At 45.6% G+C, this 18,208-nt stretch overlaps 1 protein-coding gene across 2 annotated transcripts; it reads left to right on the top strand.

Moving 5' to 3' along the window:
• Positions 1-272: 272 nt before the first annotated feature.
• ahr1a (aryl hydrocarbon receptor 1a) lies at positions 273-9,514 on the top strand. 2 transcript variants are annotated; one of them, XM_084703065.1, is made up of 11 exons: positions 273-489; positions 780-964; positions 2,520-2,602; positions 2,967-3,056; positions 3,458-3,581; positions 4,570-4,700; positions 5,450-5,652; positions 5,889-5,998; positions 6,311-6,452; positions 6,624-8,091; positions 8,270-9,514. In XM_084703065.1, the coding sequence occupies exons 1-11, from the start codon at positions 434-436 to the stop codon at positions 8,363-8,365; spliced, it is 2,688 nt and encodes an 895-aa protein (XP_084559191.1). In that variant the 5' UTR covers positions 273-433; the 3' UTR covers positions 8,366-9,514. The 2 variants fall into 2 exon arrangements, with proteins under 2 accessions (XP_084559191.1, XP_084559199.1); XM_084703073.1 differs by lacking the exons at positions 4,570-4,700; positions 5,450-5,652; positions 5,889-5,998.
• Positions 9,515-18,208: the final 8,694 nt, after the last annotated feature.

The raw sequence follows: 18,208 nt of genomic DNA, 5'->3' as shown, positions 1-18,208 counted from the left end.
CGGTGTCTAGAGGAGCAGTGGAATTCAGAGGAAACTTTTGTACAGTAGGCTTTTTTAGTAATGTTTTCTTCATAATGCCTAATTGTCCTGTATGCTGTTTAACATGGTGCTACTAACACATAAATAATAGTGAACAATCTCATATGGCAAGGTAAAAAAATATTTCAACTTGTGCCCCTTTTCAATCAAACTTTTAATTTACAAAGTTATTAGAGTACTTATTGGGCGCGGCGAATCTGTCACCTGCACACATCTACGTCAGAAAGTAAACACCACACACGCACGCGTACTGAAACACGAAGAGGACGATAACCCCTCCTTGCTAGCTAGTAGTAGCGAAGTAAAATGTAACACCGCCGGTTAAGTGTTATGCAAACAGTTTTGTAAAGTTGGCAGGTCAGAAGAGCCAATCGACACCTGTAGAACTTGAAAAATGAATACCAATGGCAATATTTATGCAAGTCGCAAGAGGAAAAAGCCACAGAAAAGGTGAAGTAACTAGGTTTCTTGCTACTGTCAAGTTCCTTGCTACAGTAGCCACGTCAATATCAATGAGTTGGTTTGCATTTTTGAGACATAATGTATTAATACATTATGGTTGTTAAAGCTAGCTATCTAGCAATATTATCATGATGGGCAACAACAAATCGAAGCACGGAGTAGTTAATAGTGGCAGTGGCAAGCTTTCTTACTGATTATTTTCCCCATTTCATGTCTGAGATATTCAGTAGAGAGCGATGTTATATTACAGTGTGACTGACGACGTTCTCTCCTTCTAGTGTTAAGCCAGCTCCTGAAGGCGCTTCAACTAATCCCTCTAAAAGACACCGGGATCGTTTAAATGGGGAGTTGGAGCGAATTGCCAACCTGCTACCTTTCCCTCGAGATGTCATATCCAAACTAGATAAACTGACTGTCCTAAGGCTCTGTGTCAGCTACCTGCGTGCAAAGAGTTTCTTTAATGGTAAGACAAGATAGTAGACAAACTATGGTGGTTGTTTTTTTTAGGAACCACAATAGATGTAACCTCCTGTTTGCAGTCTATGATTTCCTTATGGCCACTCTTTTCACGACTTAATTCTCTAATCTGTCCATTAGCATAATTACATAGTGATTGATTAATCTCACCGCTCTTAAATAGTGTGATCGTGATACCTTATTTCTTTCTGCAATTCAGTGTGTTTCTTTTTTCACCTATAACCCAGTTTGCAGTGCTACAGTGGGTTGACAATGGTCTATGCAAGGAAGAGGAGAGGAAACTCACTGAAATAACAGGATACCATTAGGGTGTGTGAAGTCCTGCGGAGAGTAGAATATAAATGTGTAATCTCTCTGATCTCTTTCTTAGCCGAAGCTTCAGACTACTCGGGCGAAACGTTTTTATGTAGAAAGTATTTGTTGTGGTTGAAGGCCAGCTTGTAGCCTGTAGGCTATATTACACTTGAAGGGGCACACATGTAAGGATTTGTTGTGTATGTGTTGTTCGTTTGATAATTGATGTTAGTATGTACGTAGTTAATTGGTTGTAATGGATACTGTGGTTATTCTGATATTGAGGGCCTCTACCAAGGGAAATTACATGGAGTACTCATGACTACATCCTCCCTTGCAGTTTATGGATCAATATTTATATGAAAAGTGCAGAAGACTTGCTTTCTAGTATCTGCTTTAGATAACTGTTCAAAGAGAACCCTCCTTCGTTACACATGAACTAATATTTACTCTCTACAATTGCGGGGGTTTGGAACTTAACACACATATTTGCATTGGGCTTGGCCTGAGTTTAGGCTGTTTCTGTGTTTCATGTGTTTTAGGAACTTTGCAGATTCCACATACTCCTTACGGGGGTGGGGGATGTTTGGATGGGCAAGGGGGGCTTGCTTGAGTAATCTAGAGCAGACTGGTTGAACTCTTGACTCTTGGAAAAGGCTTATGAAACAGTTTGATAGTTGTTGGCTCACACTGCAAACTTTGACCTGTTTATTGTGGCTTTTGGGGCTTTGCCAAGGGCTGATGTGAACCAGTTCTTTGGGGGGGGGGAAGAGGGGGGGAGAGAGGGGGAGATTCTTTGGACCACGATAGAGGTGTATTGCATGCAAGGAGTGCCAGGGGATTTGTAGCTATCAAACAGTTTTGCTAGTGCAGACTATTCAATATAGGCTTGTAGGATCAAGATTCTCATTCAACTTGTCTTGTAATGGTATACAGCCTTAATAATGCAATGAAAGCTTGACCAGTCCTCAAACAAATGCAACAAAACGTCTGCACTCCAGGCTCAAGACAGCTTAACTATCAATAGAGATGACAATGAACACTTTTGATGCCACCGTTTATCTTTGCACAACATTGTTCTTAAAAGCAAAGACAATATTATTTTTGCCTTAATATTCTCATTCTTGTTATGCTTTCAAGTGGCTTGTCTTTGTGACTGGTAACTGGTTTGTCTGCATTCTTTCATAGTCGTGAATTGTTGCGTGGTTCTGTAACCATGATCTAGATTGCATGCTATTGTGTTACAGCGACCCTAAAATCCACCACCAAAGAGGGTAATAGCCTGAAAAAGGTTGGACCAGAATTCCCAGAGGGAGAGCTTCTGTTGCAGGTTGGTAATATTTGCCTAGGTTCCAAACTGTGTTGGAATAGCAATGTTCCCAAATGTTGTCCTTCCTCTATTTAAACCAAGTTAAGTTTTAGATCATGGCTTCAGTTGACATATTTAGCTTTTCATTGACCAAGTTGGGTAATCCCCAAAGTAAATCATAAACTTTGAGTCTTCTCAGCTTCTCAAATGATCCGTGTCTGGAAAGTAGGACACCCACATATTGTAGCATTGTCGTTGAGAGAAAAGGGGATTCCAGATGAAGGCGATCAAAGATTTCTGTGATAAAAAAAGGTGTCCTACAGGTTCCTAACCCCGTAGACGTGTACCTGTGCTCCAGACCCATCTTCTCTGTCTCCCTCCCCAGGTGCTGAATGGGTTCATACTGGTCGTGACTGCGGGCGGAACCGTGTTCTATGTGTCCTCAAACATTCAGGATTACCTCGGCTTCAACCAGGTAAAGACCTTCCTTGTCCTCAGTTACCAAATGAGCTTGAGGTCACCTCCTCCACCACCACCACCACCACCACCACCACCCCCTCGCTCTCATTTGGTGGTATTATTCGCATTGTTTGTGTGACCCAACGTGTTGCGTGTGAAATCCGGGTCCCCTCGGACAAACGTGATTGCTGTGGTATTTCCTCAACATGAGCGGAAGCCAGAAACTAAACAGATGGCGAGTTTAATAGACTTGTTTGGGGCAATGTGACCAAACTAAGGTTGAACCCAGAAGGGCCAGTGCAAAGCACAGCAGGAGGCTATTCAAAGTAAACGTCGATATCGTATTTCCTACCACTATGTGGATGTGGTTTCACGTCCCATGTGTTTTTGTGTCCCCCCCCCCCCCCCCCTCCCCAGTCAGATGTCATCCACCAGAGTGCTTACGACCTCATCCACACTGAAGACAGGGGTGACTTTCAGAGACAGCTCCACTGGGCCCTAAACCCTACCGCCCCTCTAGACACTGGGCAACTAGTGACAGGTAAGGTCAAGTGTCCGGGCGAGTGACGGCTCCAGTTGATCTGCTTATGTTTGAACTGTACTCGACTTTGGTTCATGAACACAACGCAGTTGTTGACAGGATGGATGAGCGACTTTCGAGAAATACGAGGGGCAGCCAATGTGTCTGTGTGGGCACGTGAGGGGACGAAGCCATGCATGCTGATATAGCACAGGAAAAGGAACGCAGCCAAACAAGGTGTGGCAAGAAATGATGCATGTGTCAGCCAAAAGAGAGAAGTTTCTCACTCACGATCCACGCCCTTCTACCATTCGGTCGTTGAAACACGAACCTGTAAGCATTCTCCCGGCAAGGTTTTTTCACGTTTGTCGCGGAATCATTTGAAAACGCGATCAAAATAAAGCCTTGACATCAGATCACTGGCATCTAGACAGTCCTCTTTTCGGTGACACTCGAACCCGAACTCTCTGATGTCATCACGTGGAACTGTGGATCAACTTCCACTCTTTGGGTCGGAGCCCTTATTGAACCCAGGGCACCCCCACCCCCATGGGCTCACACCTTCCAGTATGAGCCCATGCCCGGCCCAGCCAAGCCCAGATCACCGTGCCTCACAGCTGGTGACAGGGAGAAGACATGAGCCAGTCTGCGGCCTGAGCAAGCTCATTTTTGTCCATCGCCACCATATCCACTTTCGCACAGGATCCAGTGGCTGTCTGACAGCCCCCTCGCACTGGGTGCGTGTGACAGCCGTGTACAGATGGTCAACATGCATGGCAATAATCAGCCTGGATGCAGAGGTCCAGCTTTTCAGTGGCCCCTTCTGTGGGATTAACTCCCAGTAGATCACACTTCGAATGGCTTCCTCGATCAGAATCGTTTACAAATGCAAACAAGATGAATGGTGATTCATAATCTTTGAACAGGACCTCCTTGTGGATGGGAATTTCTTGCCTTTCTTATAATAAAAGAAAGACTGACGTGCATACTTTTCCCCCCCATCTTTTAGCTTCTGACGAGTCAGCGCGTCCCCTGACGTACTACGACCCAGGCGTCCTTCCACCTGAGAACTCTGCCTTCTTGGAGCGCAGCTTCGTATGCAGGTTACGCTGTCTGCTGGACAACTCTTCAGGATTCATTGTAAGTTGGTGGAAAGAAACTTGTCCCAAACACGATGCCACGGCAGTGTAATCTAGTTTGAGTGGATTGACTCTCACTCTCCAGGTCTGGGATTAGTCAGTGTCGTCATGTTAGTGAGGAAGGGGTTACATTCTTGTTGCTGTGAGGAGAGGGATGTGGTGGGTTCATTTAGAGTCTTGGCTAATTCTCTTTGGGTTCAGGGAAGGGACACAGACTAAATCCAGATCTGGAAGATCATGGAGATAATGGATAGTGCAGACTGGGAGAACACAAAATCTTACTACTTTTCTGTTCCCTCACACAGTGAGTTAGAGAACCTAAATAATGATGGACTTGGACTTGGTCTTTCTTTTCCATAACCTCAGTATGTTCAGGTTGGCTAGACTGTTTTGCACACTTCAAGAAAGTTTAACAATCCTGGTTGACCGGGTTTTAAAATCTAATAATAGGAAATGAAATGAAGAAGTGTGCAATGTGCTCTGAATGGCTTTGAGTTTCCCCCGTTCAACCCTACTGGGGGGAAAAAAAGCACCATGTTGAATGACCGACATAAAACATGGTCTGCATAAAACAAAGTTAACTAATCAGACTGACACGTTCAAAATCTCATCCCTTGTTCGATTTGAATGAGATTCCCAATGTGAGCTTAGTTTAGCCATCATTGATTGTCTTTGTCTGCGAGCATACACTCAGCCCTGACCTTTCCGAATCCCCAGTGCCTGACTGCTTGACGGCTTTTGGTTTTACAGGCCCTCAACCTTCAGGGACATCTGAAGTTCCTGCATGGTCAGAACGAGAGGGCAAAGGATGGCACCCCCATTCCCCCCCAGCTTGCACTGTTTGCCCTGGCCACCCCCCTGCAGCCACCCTCCATCCTCGAAATCCGAACCAAAAACTTGATCTTCAGAACCAAACACAAGCTGGATTTCACCCCCACCGACTGCGATGCCAGGTGGGTAGCCGCCCAGCGGGCCACACTGCTGTTAGCCTGAAACCGACCAACCCATGCACGCACAACACGTCCGAGTGGAGGTCGAAACGAGTGCCGGATGTATACAGTTGCCGTGCGACGGTTCCGATGCGTGCTCGGTTGTGATGGGCTGTTGCGTGCTCGAATGTTATCCGTGAGGCAAGGGACACCTTTGTCTCTGGACCAGACGGTTTCAGCTCTGTTTGGTCCCCTCGCAGGGGCAAGATCGTGCTGGGCTACACCGAGGCCGAGCTGTGTGAACGCGGCTCGGGGTACCAGTTCATCCACGCGGCAGACATGCTGCACTGCGCCGAGAACCACATGCGAAGTAAGCTCGATGTTCTCCTCACGTTGTCATGCACCGGGCGGATCAGGCCCATTCAAGTCACGGCGCATATGCACATTGCTGCCCCCGTACTGAACGTTGAACACATTTGAACTGCTGTCAAAGCAAACAGCATCGACTCGAGTTTCAGGGACTCGAGGGGCATCCTCAAAGCGTGCTCTGCCGCATCCAAAAATGGTTGGTCATGAAGTTCATAAAGTTCACCTGTGTTATAGATTGAGCTGTTTTTGGGATGGACTGAATGTTTGTTTGTGTGTGTGTGTGTTTGGCTGTGTTTCCCCCCTCCCTGCACAGTGATGAAGACAGGGGAGAGTGGACTGACTGTGTTCAGGTTGCTGACCAAGAACAGTGGCTGGATGTGGGTTCAGGCCAACGCCCGGCTGGTCTACAAGAATGGCCAGCCAGACTGCATCATTGCTTCCCAGATAGTCCTTACGTACGTCACTGACTTCAGTGTAGCTTTGTGACACTTTTGATACACACAGTTAACCGCATAAAAAAATAAAATATATATATATATATTTTAAAAATATATATATTTACCTATACAAAAATACAGTAGGCAGTCCTGATTTGACTTGTAACCATGTCTGGTTTGTGATGTCAGGGAGGAGGAGGGGAAGGAGGAACTCCGAAAACGGTCCCTGGAACTTCCCTTCTGTTTCACCACCGGCGAGGCCGTGCTCTACGACACCACCTTCCCCAAGACCCTCAAGGACAGTCTCTCGGGGCACTGCGGCCCCCCACGGAGCGACGACCTCAACAGCCAGACCGCCAAACCACTCGATCCCGACTCTCTGCTGGGCTCTCTGTTGAAGCAGGACGAGTCCCTCTACGTGTGCGTCGCCACGGACGACCAGCCCGCGCCTGCTCCTTCTCCTCGGGAGGAACCCGCGGGCCCGCCCGAGGAGGACGGCGGGGGCATCTTCTCCAGCGGGTGGCAGGAGAGTGTCCTCTCCCTGCCCGAGATGGCTCTGTTCAAGCAGGAGCCCCCGGGCGTCCCGCCTGGGGACGGCATGGATGGGGAGCTCTGGAGGTTCATGAGCACCCTGGGCGTCGGCAGGGAGGACCTGGAGCTCTTCCAGCAGGACGACCTGTTCCTCAACGTGGACTTGGGAGGACGAGGCGGCTGTCCGGACGCCACGGATGAGATCCTGACCTACGTGCAGCAGTCTCTGGGGAGTCCGGGCCGCGGGTTGTCCCACGGCGCCAGGGGAGGGGATCTGGAGCCCGGCTTTGCGTGTCTGGAGCAGCAGATCCCCATGCAGCTCAACCAGCTGTCCGGGGAGCAGCCATCAGCCAAGCATCCACAGCCCTCCCCAGACCTCCAATGGAGGCCCCAAAAATCCCAGCCCCTTATGGTCCACCAACCTCTGGGCCGGTACCAACAGTACCAGGCACGGCCTCAGAAACTCAAATCCCCCCTGGACACACCCCACCAAGAACTCCGTCTCCCAGGGTCCGCTGAGTGTCTGAGCTCCCAGCCTATCCCTTCACAGCCGCTCGGTCACAGACTGATGCACATGCAGGTGAGCAAGGGCCATTCACAGAGCCAACAGGCAGCATCAGCCGCCCACAGCCTGGAGATTCCTCCGCTGTTCCAGCCGGGCCTGGAGATTCCTCCGCTGTTCCAGCCGGGCCTGGAGATTCCTCCGCTGTTCCAGCCGGGCCTGGAGATTCCTCCGCTGTTCCAGCCGGGCCTGCTGAGGCCCGGCCGGCCCCATCACCAGCACCTCTGCCTGGGGGAACCCACCACGGGCCTCCCCCTCAACAATCAACTGAACACGGTGTCAGTGAGCTGTCCTCCACAGCTGTCCGCCTGTGTGGCCCCAGGTGCCCAGAGGCAGGGGGCGGGGGACGTCTCTCCTCAGGACCTGGAGGAGCTGCTGAGCAGCCTGGACTCAGGGCAGCTTCTGGGACAGATTGGGGGAGAGGCATGCTGGGGTTTGGAGGCCAGGAGCGCGTACCAGCTCCACCTGACTGACCCCCGTCTCTCCAGGCTGGGCCCGGCTCCGCGCAGCCACCCTCAGGTGCTGGGTCTGGTCAGGGGCACAGAACAGCCCTTCCTTATGCAGGTGGGTAGCACACCTCTGTGAAATACCAGTCCAGCCTTATGAACGGGTATGACCTTGCTACAATCAGTGCATTTGTATTACTTGGACTTCAAGCAAGCATGTTTACGACGAGTTTGGATCCTGGGAAGTTAGACGTTGTGTCAAACTAAGATTCGGGGGGTCCTTTCTTTGGTTTCAGAATGGCAGCCGTGGGATCCTCCGGGAGACTAGCCCTGCGTCCCCAACAGAAGGAGACTGGACTGCCAGATCAGCCAAAGCACCAGGGCCCTGCTAACAGCTGGCCCTGCCCTGACCGCTCTCTGAGGGGATTCAGATGAGCCCGAGGCCCCCGGAGCCACATGAACAAAGACTAGATGCTCCACCCCCAGGGGCCCTGAGAAGAGGAGAGAGGCTGTGGAAACTGTCCCAAGGCCAGCTTATCACGACCAGGCTGAGCCGGGGCTGAGCCGGGGCAAGCCCCCCGGCCCCCCGCGGCTGCAAGCGGAACCAAGACCATCAGAGAAGCATAAAAGGCACTGGATTTTAGGAATTTATCGTGCCATCTCCTGGAATGTGATGTTATGTTAGATTATATGAAGGTGTTGTTTCAGTGATGAACTACTGTCCCGGACAATGAGATGTGAATACTAGACAATGCACTACCTTCCCTTGTGGTAATTAAGATGAGATGTTAAATGTTCTTTACCTTCTTGTAGCATTATGACCGCATACAATGAGGAAAGCCAAGTTTTGTATGTCACCAATATTAATTATGCTTTTTATGTCTTTTGAAGCACTTTAATGCAATTTAATGGAGATTGAATCTACAGAATGGAGGCTTAAACTACATTGGCCGCGTTAAGAAGATTCGCTAAGAAGCTCTTAGCGCTAAGAGCTTTTAGGGGCTTCTTAATGAATTTGGGAAACGCAACCATTATCAATCCAAATATATGATCTGGTATAGGATATTGCTACATGCCAGTTTGAAAAACAAATGATGTTTTAGGTTTTGTACAGTATTTGTAAGTTATCCATTTTCTCTGTTGTCTTCTAATGCTCAATTTCCCAAGTGCAACATTTTCAACATCATTAAGAAATGAATAATGTAATTTTTTTAAGCGATAATGGATTCACAGCTCGCACAGTACGAGGTCTTACAATTTCCGGAAGGCCTAAATTGAAAGCTTTACTCAACTGTACTCAAGTTACAGTTACCCTTTTTTTTTGTTGCAACGTATGCAACTTGCAGTGATGATAATTATTCCACCTAGAATAGTAAACATTGACCAAATAACGGGCTGAATGAGCTCAAATTGATGCACTGTTTTTTAAAACTGAGCCTATTTGTGCTACAAGTGCAATAATCAGTCAACTTTATGGTTAATTTCTTCTGTAAAAACGAATGTTATTGAGAGTTGTATAAATGTAATTATTGAACAATTTGGTTCATTGTTTGTCGATCCAATTTCAGTTGTGTGAAATTAGAAATTTAAAATGAAGTCTAACATCATACGAGAGAAAGTTCTCCGTTCTTTGACGATCTTACTGTAGCAACATTAGCTATCTAGATGTTCTAGCTCCTGAACATTCAATCGTGGCTCTATGTTTTGTACAGTATAGGCTACAAAGCCAAGTTTCAAGCACAGTTTGATGTACAGCTTAATTGTTTCCTTCTTTTGTTTGTCTTTATAGAACTGCTTTAGCAAATACATAGAATATCCATTACAGAAAATGTTTTACAGCCTCTAAGTAACTGTTAGTAATGAGATATAAGAAGCAACGTGACTTAGGAAGAGTAATAGACTGTGAGGTATGAGGTCAGACACAGGGGGTTAAGCCAAAGTCATCAATCATGTCTAGCCCATCTGACAGTCCAATAGGAACTCATCCTCGAAGACTCGACAGAGTTCCGCACAGCAACTTAGCAGTTCCACCTAACGGCAGCTTACTCAGCCCTCAACAGTAATCACCATCAGACTATTACACCTTGGTTACTGGAATCTCCTGATGCTGCTGCAAATGCTTCCCGCATAGTTCCCTGATTGGACAAGGTCAGAGGATGGCGTCTGTCTCAACAAGTTTTGTTAACAACAATTCATGAGATAGCTTTACCTCTAGATAAACCACAGTTCATTTGTCCTTTTGATAAAATGTCTCTTATCTCAGGAATTTGGTCAGGCTTTGGTCATGAATAAGTGATTGTCCGAGGTGTGAACAGGGCAACAAGTCCTATGCTCTTTTGCCCTCTCTAAAATCTGAACACCTGGAATGTTATATCCAGTAATAAGGATTAGACTAGATCTACTGTTTTCCATAGCCCATATGCAGTCATTGAGATTTTCGGCCTTACTTTTGGAAACTCTGAACTGTGCTGTTATACCGCCCCCTAGTGACTACTCCCTTGAAAAACAACTACAAAACAGTCCACCGATTAATTTTTAAGGCCCACATATATATTTCATTAACATTATGCATGGAGTAAGGTAATGTGGGTTATATATTTCCTTAGGTAACGTTGTGTAATGACTGAGCGGTTTCCTAAAACGTGTATTGTCATAGACAATTGTTCTTGTATATGTTCCTGTTGTTGATATAGTTGGGTTAGTTACTGTAAACCCGTCTTGTACAAAAACAGTTCTGACTCATTGCTTCCACAGAGATGTTTAAATGACACCGCAGAGAGAGAGGAAGCTAGGCTCTGTGGGATTCCAGATGGAAACAACTGGAAAGAAACACTTTTACCTCTCAAGTCAACAAACGTTCGTAAAACGTAAACAGTTTGTATGTGCTTACCACACACACAGTTCTGGAAAGGCCCAAAGTCCTTCACTGCTGAGCAGTGTCAGCACAGACATCTGTGTAAAACAATCCATATTGCCTCAGGGCTTTTAGTGAGTACAGCATGTTCGGTTGGTTTAGGATGATGTTGATTATGTTGATAAATAGGAGAGTTCAGGAGGATGACAGGGGTCTTAGGAGCAATGATAGTGTGGCTGTCTCCTGCCATGGAATGTGACTGACAACAGCTGATGATGCAGAGGAGTAATCTTCTCTGGATGGTGGAAATACCACAGACAGGACTGGCGGAGATGCCAGTGTGGAAGAGGGCCAGAGGCTCGCACACAAGACTGGAGTTCTGTGGCGCACACAATGGGATGGTTTCTCACAGGCAAACACAGTACATGGAGATTCCAGTGGTCGTGGCACATTCCAGGCATGGCCGAAAAATCCTGTCCCCAATAGTTGTTGGCTTATTTTTGTCCATGGGAAAAGAATTTTAAGGATATTTGATAATTGGGCAGTTTGTGATGTGCGGTTTTCTGTCATTTTCTTGTGGAAACAGCTGAATGGATGAAGCACTAATAGCTTTCTGGAAAGAATATTTTATGTTATAATAGACAGATATGTTGAAAATAGTTTGCGGAAAGACTGTTTTTCTGCAAACTCACAATCCTAATTAGCAGAAAAGGAAAAGACAATGACATGTTCTATCTAGTCACATTCCTCTGCAGTCCCATCGACGGGTCGTAATAGATACGGTCACATTTCTTCTCTCCTCAAACATCTGAACCATGAACAGCTACTGAAAATCTTGGACCCTGCAGTGGTGTTGACCCCAGGCTGTGTAGGAGGACTGAACAGAGACACCAGTGATTATCACTCTCTGGTAAATGAGCAACTGTTCCAGCAGAGTTTCAACAGAACTGCGGGGTAAGACAGGAAGATAGGATACCTTGTCAAAGAATGTGGATTATGGTCACCAGGTTCTCGTGTTTCAAGGCGAGGAGACAGGGAGGATGGGGCGAACGGTGTAACGCCAGCCCTGGTGTGCTGATGGTTTTGGGTGGGTGGGTCCCCTTTGCTGGAGGTAATCCTCCTGGATCTGTCCCTAAGCCTCCCCAAGGCCCCAGTAACTCCAGCTGGAATGCAGTCTCACTGGGGCAGCTGGGTGGGAGGGGGGTTCCCACAAATTGAATTAAGAGGAGGAAAGTGGAGGGAGAGAGGAGTAAACACCTCAAGATGGAAAAAACAGATGCCCTCTCTCACCGCACCCATCTCCCCCTCCCCGCACCTCATGCTCTGCAAGAGCAGCCTGACCCTGTCTTTGCCCCCACCCCCACACTCCCCACCCTGGAAACTGTGCATGCTGACCTGCAGCACCTGTGCTTTCTACCAAGGAACTACCTATCTAACCTACCAAGGAGGCCTGGCCAGGATAGGTTATTTACGCTGCTAAAGCCACAGATTTGCAGGATTCATTCCGGAATGCCACGAGCGAACTGGAAACAGGTTGTTGTTGTTGTTGTGGAATGGAATAACAGTTTTTTTTTTTTTTCACAATACCACAATGATTTTTGATGATGTATTTTATCAGCAACTTTCATATGACAATGGTTTTTCAATTGGTCAACTTATCAGGAGGGTTCCATGACACTGTACACCGGCTGTAAAGCGGATTGACGGCTTTCTTCAGGGTGCTGCTTCCAAGTCTCAGCCATGCCGCTTCGTTTCCAGGTGCCAGCTGTGCTGTCCTGTGTGGCAACCATCGCCACAGTGACACGCACGCACACATTGCCACGCCTCTGTCTCTCAGGCAGTCAGAATGAGGAATGGCGAACAGCTGGCCAGAGGAGATCCCAGGATGAAAGCGGTGTGACCTGGTGGGTCATTCCCAGCTGTTGCAGGACAGTGGTAGAGAGTTGGAAAGAACAGGAGATGCAGTGGTTCATCGTCCCACACCTTCTCACCCGCTGCCAGTGGGCCAATCCCGTATAAATATTCCAGGTGTTAAACCTCCCATCTGCAGTGCTGTGCAGAGTTCTGTGTTGGGGCTGTTCCATCCATTTTGCCACGTCCTGAATGCAAGATTGATGTCTGAATTCTGATCAAGTTTTGAGCCAAAAGCTCCATTGAAATATATGTAAATGATTTGATGTCAAATGTTAGTATTTACAACAGAAGCAAATCAAGGAAGGAAGGCCCTTACTCCATTCTAACCCCAAAGACATTTGTCCACCGAGCCAAACAATAAACCAAGGGGAGACAGCAAAGAATGCTTTGAAGTGACAAATAAAAATGTGAGGTCCTAGACAGCTGTGGATTTATGACGATGACAAATCTGCATATAATCTGAACTAATCGTACATGCCTATGCTCCTGGGCGAGATAAAAGCATCTCTCCTTTCCAGCATTCTCACCGATGACCAGTGACGTCATCAGAAGAGTGGGAAAGTGTTTGGGCTGAAGGCTCACGGCTTCTTGTTCCCTCCTGTCTTTGAAGTGTGCTACCGGCTGTTACGACACACACCACCCAGTCTCCCAAGGGACAAGAGACCTCGGCACTGATACCTAGCACTAAAAACACAGGAGAAGAGAATAAACATCCCCATATGAAATGACATGACTTCAAAGGTTCAGTGGGAGAAAATCGAGACTTCAAAACTGTTTTGTTTCTCGACAGGATAGGGACATCTTTTGTGCAGCGTGCTGCAGTAGCTTCCGTTGTGGCAGGAGGTGGCACTGTTTCCTTTCGTTTCACTCCGAATGTGGACCCTAGTGGTGTAAAAAAAAAAAAGAAAGAGTTCTCAACAGTCTTCAACCCTGGTCCTCAGGGCCCGCTGTTCTATGTGTTCTAGATGTTTCCCTGCTCCACTTGATTCAAATGAATGGGTCATTATTAAGCACCGCAGAACCCCGGTAACGACCATTCATTTGAATCAGGTGTGTTGGAGCAGGGAAACATCTCAAACAAACAACACAGTGGGCCCTGAGAACTAAGGTTGAAGACCCCTGTGTTAGTGGCTCTTCTGAGAGCAAGATGTTATTATTATAGTCCCTTACCGACATATGATAGCTATAGATTTATGAATATCAAGCATCATTCTATTGTGTATGATGCATTACAGAAATGTTAGATGTCCTTTATTCTCCAACAACAGGTCAATTGTGTAAATAATTGCATTCAATGAAGTGTTCATTTCAAGCCTTCAGGTACTCTTAAATCTTCTTGAAATTATTTTGTTGACGCTGGAATAGGTCTACACGCATAAATACTAAGAATCTGTAAGTCAAGTCCATCCCTCATCATGGCCTCCTCTCCCCCGCGCTATGGGGACTCAACAGTAAAGTCTGGAAGGGGGGAGGGGATGGTCTTTTCAGTGACCCCGAGGCTAACCACAGCCTCCCAAGCCCAACCACAGCCTCCCCTGCCCCGATTCAATGTTCCGTCAACTGTTCCTGGCGGCAACGAAGAACACTTTCTCCTCCTCAAAGTGAACTACATTCGCAGAAATTGAGAGAGAGACTTGCATTGCAATTAATTCATTCACGAACCTCACATTGGACAAGAAATGCTTCCACTACAATACAATACTTAAACTACAATAAAGTTAAATGCATTGTCCAGTAAAATACAAGATTTGGCAGCAATTTAATACAGGTTACTTTAGAGTATACTGATCTGCCCAGTAGCCTACCTACGAAGCCTTCGTTTCTAATCGTTAAGAAAATGTAGCCTAACTGTGCGCATACACAATGAAACCGATTTAATAACTAGCTTACTGTTGCTAGGTCTGCCTGCACCTTGGTTATGGTGGCATCTCTCCAGCCCTCTATCCGAAGCTATTTATAGTACATTCGTCATCCCGCTTCAGACACTGATCGCATCCTCACTAGCTTCCATAAAAACACCGCGCCGGTGGCTGACGTTTACTCTGCCTTGAGCCCTACCAGTTCACTGCCGACGTTACTGGTCAATCGAGTTCACTTACAGCCTTGATTTATTTGACAGAAGGTAGGTAGCTTAGCTATTTGGAATGATGCGATGGCAATAATGAGAAACGTGGTTCACGCTAGTGGTTAAATAATGTTTCCAGTGCATTCGTCCTTTATTGTATGAACAATCGGCAGCCCACCATATCAACAAGTCAGTTGACTGACGTTGTTCTACTAAATCGCAATGTAACCTTATTTGCACACCCATTTCTCAAACTGCACGTAGACTACTCTAAAGAAGTGTTCTCACGATAATGAAACTGTCATATCGTATCCCACGGGATAGCAACTTGATAATATTTGCCTGCTTGATATCCCTGTTGTTTTACACTTGTGGACAGATTGAATTCAGTGTGCGGTGATTGAGGCTCCAAGCAATACCGCTGCCATCTAAAAATAGACTGTAGCCCACATGTATGATCTCACCAGACGTGACAGAAGTAACAATGAGCTGGGAGAGTTTCTTTCACTCCACAGATAGACATGGTATATAAGCAATACAGCACACAGTGGGTGCCCGTAGGTTTATGATTTCCATTCATTTGCTTCAACTTTAAGATTAAAAGATGTGCTGGCACGGATAAAGTTAGGCTATAGGTTATGCATTAGTAATAAATTAATAGATTAACCTAAAATATTCAATAATTAGCATTAGAGCAGTTGGAATTTTTTGGCTTCTGTAAGCCTGAGACTAATCTCACAGATGTATTATGTCTGTGTTTGCTTTTACAGTTGCGGTTCAAGCAAGTAAAACATCAGCATTGAAAACACATCCTGAAGCATCTGACAAAGGTAACAAACATTTAATCAAGTCAAAGTCAAAGAGTGGTTTATTATCATGTGTAGAGTGCAAAGGTTATTCTGGATAATGCAATTTTTGGTGACAAGGCAATCAACAACTACATAGTGGAATATAAATAAATACAACTATTCATTCAAAACACTATGAGCAAATGGGGCAGGAATAGCACTGAGCATTGGCTGAAAATACAACCTGTTCACTGAAATTGGATCTCCTGAACAATACGGATAGGATCACTCAAACTAATCAAACTAAAATATTGGAGGTAATCCATTGGCAATACTCTATCGCCTGGCTTTATAAGGAAAAGCCCCATTGATTACGCCTGCCAATGTTCTGTCCAGAGGTGTCAAATAGTGACACAGTTGACTATTACTACAGCGCTGTAATGGGGAAAAACAGGAAACTGCCAGTCTACAGCATGACATTTTCACGTTGACAGCAAAACAAGGGAAAATGCTTCATGTTTTGACATCAAAGCCCCTCGCGGCCATGTGCAGATAACCCCTTCTGTCCTCTTCCCACTTCAGAATATTTAGGATAGATTTGATTGATTAATTTTGGACATCAGACTTGTTGTTGGCAGGCCCTGGGCTCCCAGATGTCCACACACTGGTCAGATGGCTTGAGGGGGCAGGTGCCATCTGAGCAGTGTCAGGGACAGAGCGAGTCATTTCAACAGTTCCTTACACTTGTGTTTGACACGTCATTTCATAGTGCCAAATGTGTTGATTACTGTAGATAACATTGTGTTTGATAGCATTTATTTCACAAGTATGGTTAGTCATTGGTGAATTATTCATAGGCCCTTATTAGTAAGCGCTATTAGCCAGTAATTACATTCTATTTTGGTCATTTTAATGAGAATGCCTTAAATGAGATGCTCAAACACAATTTTAGACAGGTACACAATGTTGATGCTGAATTACTTACATTGTCAGTGGCGCTAACAGAAACTAGCAGTGACTTTGTGTTCAGTGATGCATTACATAAAATACTTCCCTTGACTGGACAAAAGGTGTCTTACATGCTGGAAGGAATATTCTGGACTGGACCAATAGTTCCTGGTTTCTGTTTCGTTTGACAGTGGATTATTTTATAAATGCAATGTTTTGCCAACAGTGAGGATATGGGGTAGGCGGTCATTCTGTGGTGTTATCCCTCATGGCCTCATGGGATTTGGAGAACAATCCATTATAGGAAGAAGGCCGAAGCATATAAGGAGTTTACTGTTGTTAGTTGGAGCAGCCCAATCCATTGTTGTTTCTAATCATAAAATACAAAAAGTGTTAAAGCACATGCTGTTGCTGTGTGGATTCGGTTCAAATGTTCTTGTTCCATTTCACACATTTGGGGTGTGAAGTAGGCAGACTATGTGCCACTCAGCAGAATGTGCCACTCAATTAAAACTATCAGTAGAGAAAACATTAGTATTGCCTGCCCAGACTGCTTGAGTTTGGTCAGAGAGAGAGTAAGAGATACAGTACGATTGGACCAATCGAGGCTCCTGACTGTGTTTATATTAAGACATTTTTTGTGTATTCTTAATGAATTGATTCCGCTAATAGAATAGTAGGGTATTATATCATCATTGTATTTTTCCTATTTATTGTATTTGGTCGTTTCCATTAATGTTACATTGACATTTGGGCATTTGGGTGTTTTTTCTTTTGCCTTCTACATGAGGAATGACAGTTGGAGTAGAACAGTCAGTGGTTCGAGATGACTGGATCTGACACCATGTTAGAGGAAAGAGGAAGTTAGTGTCATTCCACAGTGCATGGTCATGTAATGTAAAAGATGATTCACGTACATGCTGCTCTGAATTAATTCTCTTTCCACAACAGTTTGGAGAAATAAATTGCAAATGGAAATGATGTGAAAATAATCTTACATCTCTAGTGTGAAACAACACAACCCAATTGGCTAGTTGTATTTTTCACGCTGAGAAGCTGTGCTGTCAATTTATTATGTTAAGGTTAGGATTCAGATTTACAGTATCAATCTATGCTTGTACCAAAACCAAAGAGTAGGATTGTCAAATGTAAGACTGATCTCCATCAATGAATCCTTTAATCTCCTTTCTGAGTGGACTGCGTGATAAAATGTACGCAGGATAAAATCGCAAACCAGTGGATGTCGTTGTATGTCTATTCTTGGCTCTGGCTACAAGTGTTTAGTGTTCTATATCAAGATGAATCCTCAGCATGATATTATGTTACCAGGCAACAGAGTGCACCCAACTGCTTGGGTGTAATTTCCTTGTATTTAGTCATGAGGTTGAGTGGTAAGTGGTTATATAGCAGGAAACAAGAATAGCCTCCACAGAGAATAGTGGACACAGACCAAGAGGCTGAGAGAGGTCAGCTATCCAGCAGATCTGGTCTGGTCCTGTTTGTGGCTCGCCTCTGTCGGAACAAGGTTGTGGTGAGGGAGAGTGCACATGCCGGGCTGTAAGCACTCTTCTCCCGTTTCAAAATCGCTAGTTTGTTTTAGAAAAAAAAAAAAAAAAGGATTGAATGTGTTCATGTCACATGATAATTGGCCAAAGCATACTGTACT

Source organism: Hypomesus nipponensis, chromosome 2 (assembly GCF_054491055.1).
Source record: "Hypomesus nipponensis isolate SF chromosome 2, ASM5449105v1, whole genome shotgun sequence".
Taxonomy (NCBI): domain Eukaryota; kingdom Metazoa; phylum Chordata; class Actinopteri; order Osmeriformes; family Osmeridae; genus Hypomesus; species Hypomesus nipponensis.
Note: the sequence above shows the minus strand (reverse complement) of the source record. Positions and strands in the feature narration are given on the sequence as shown.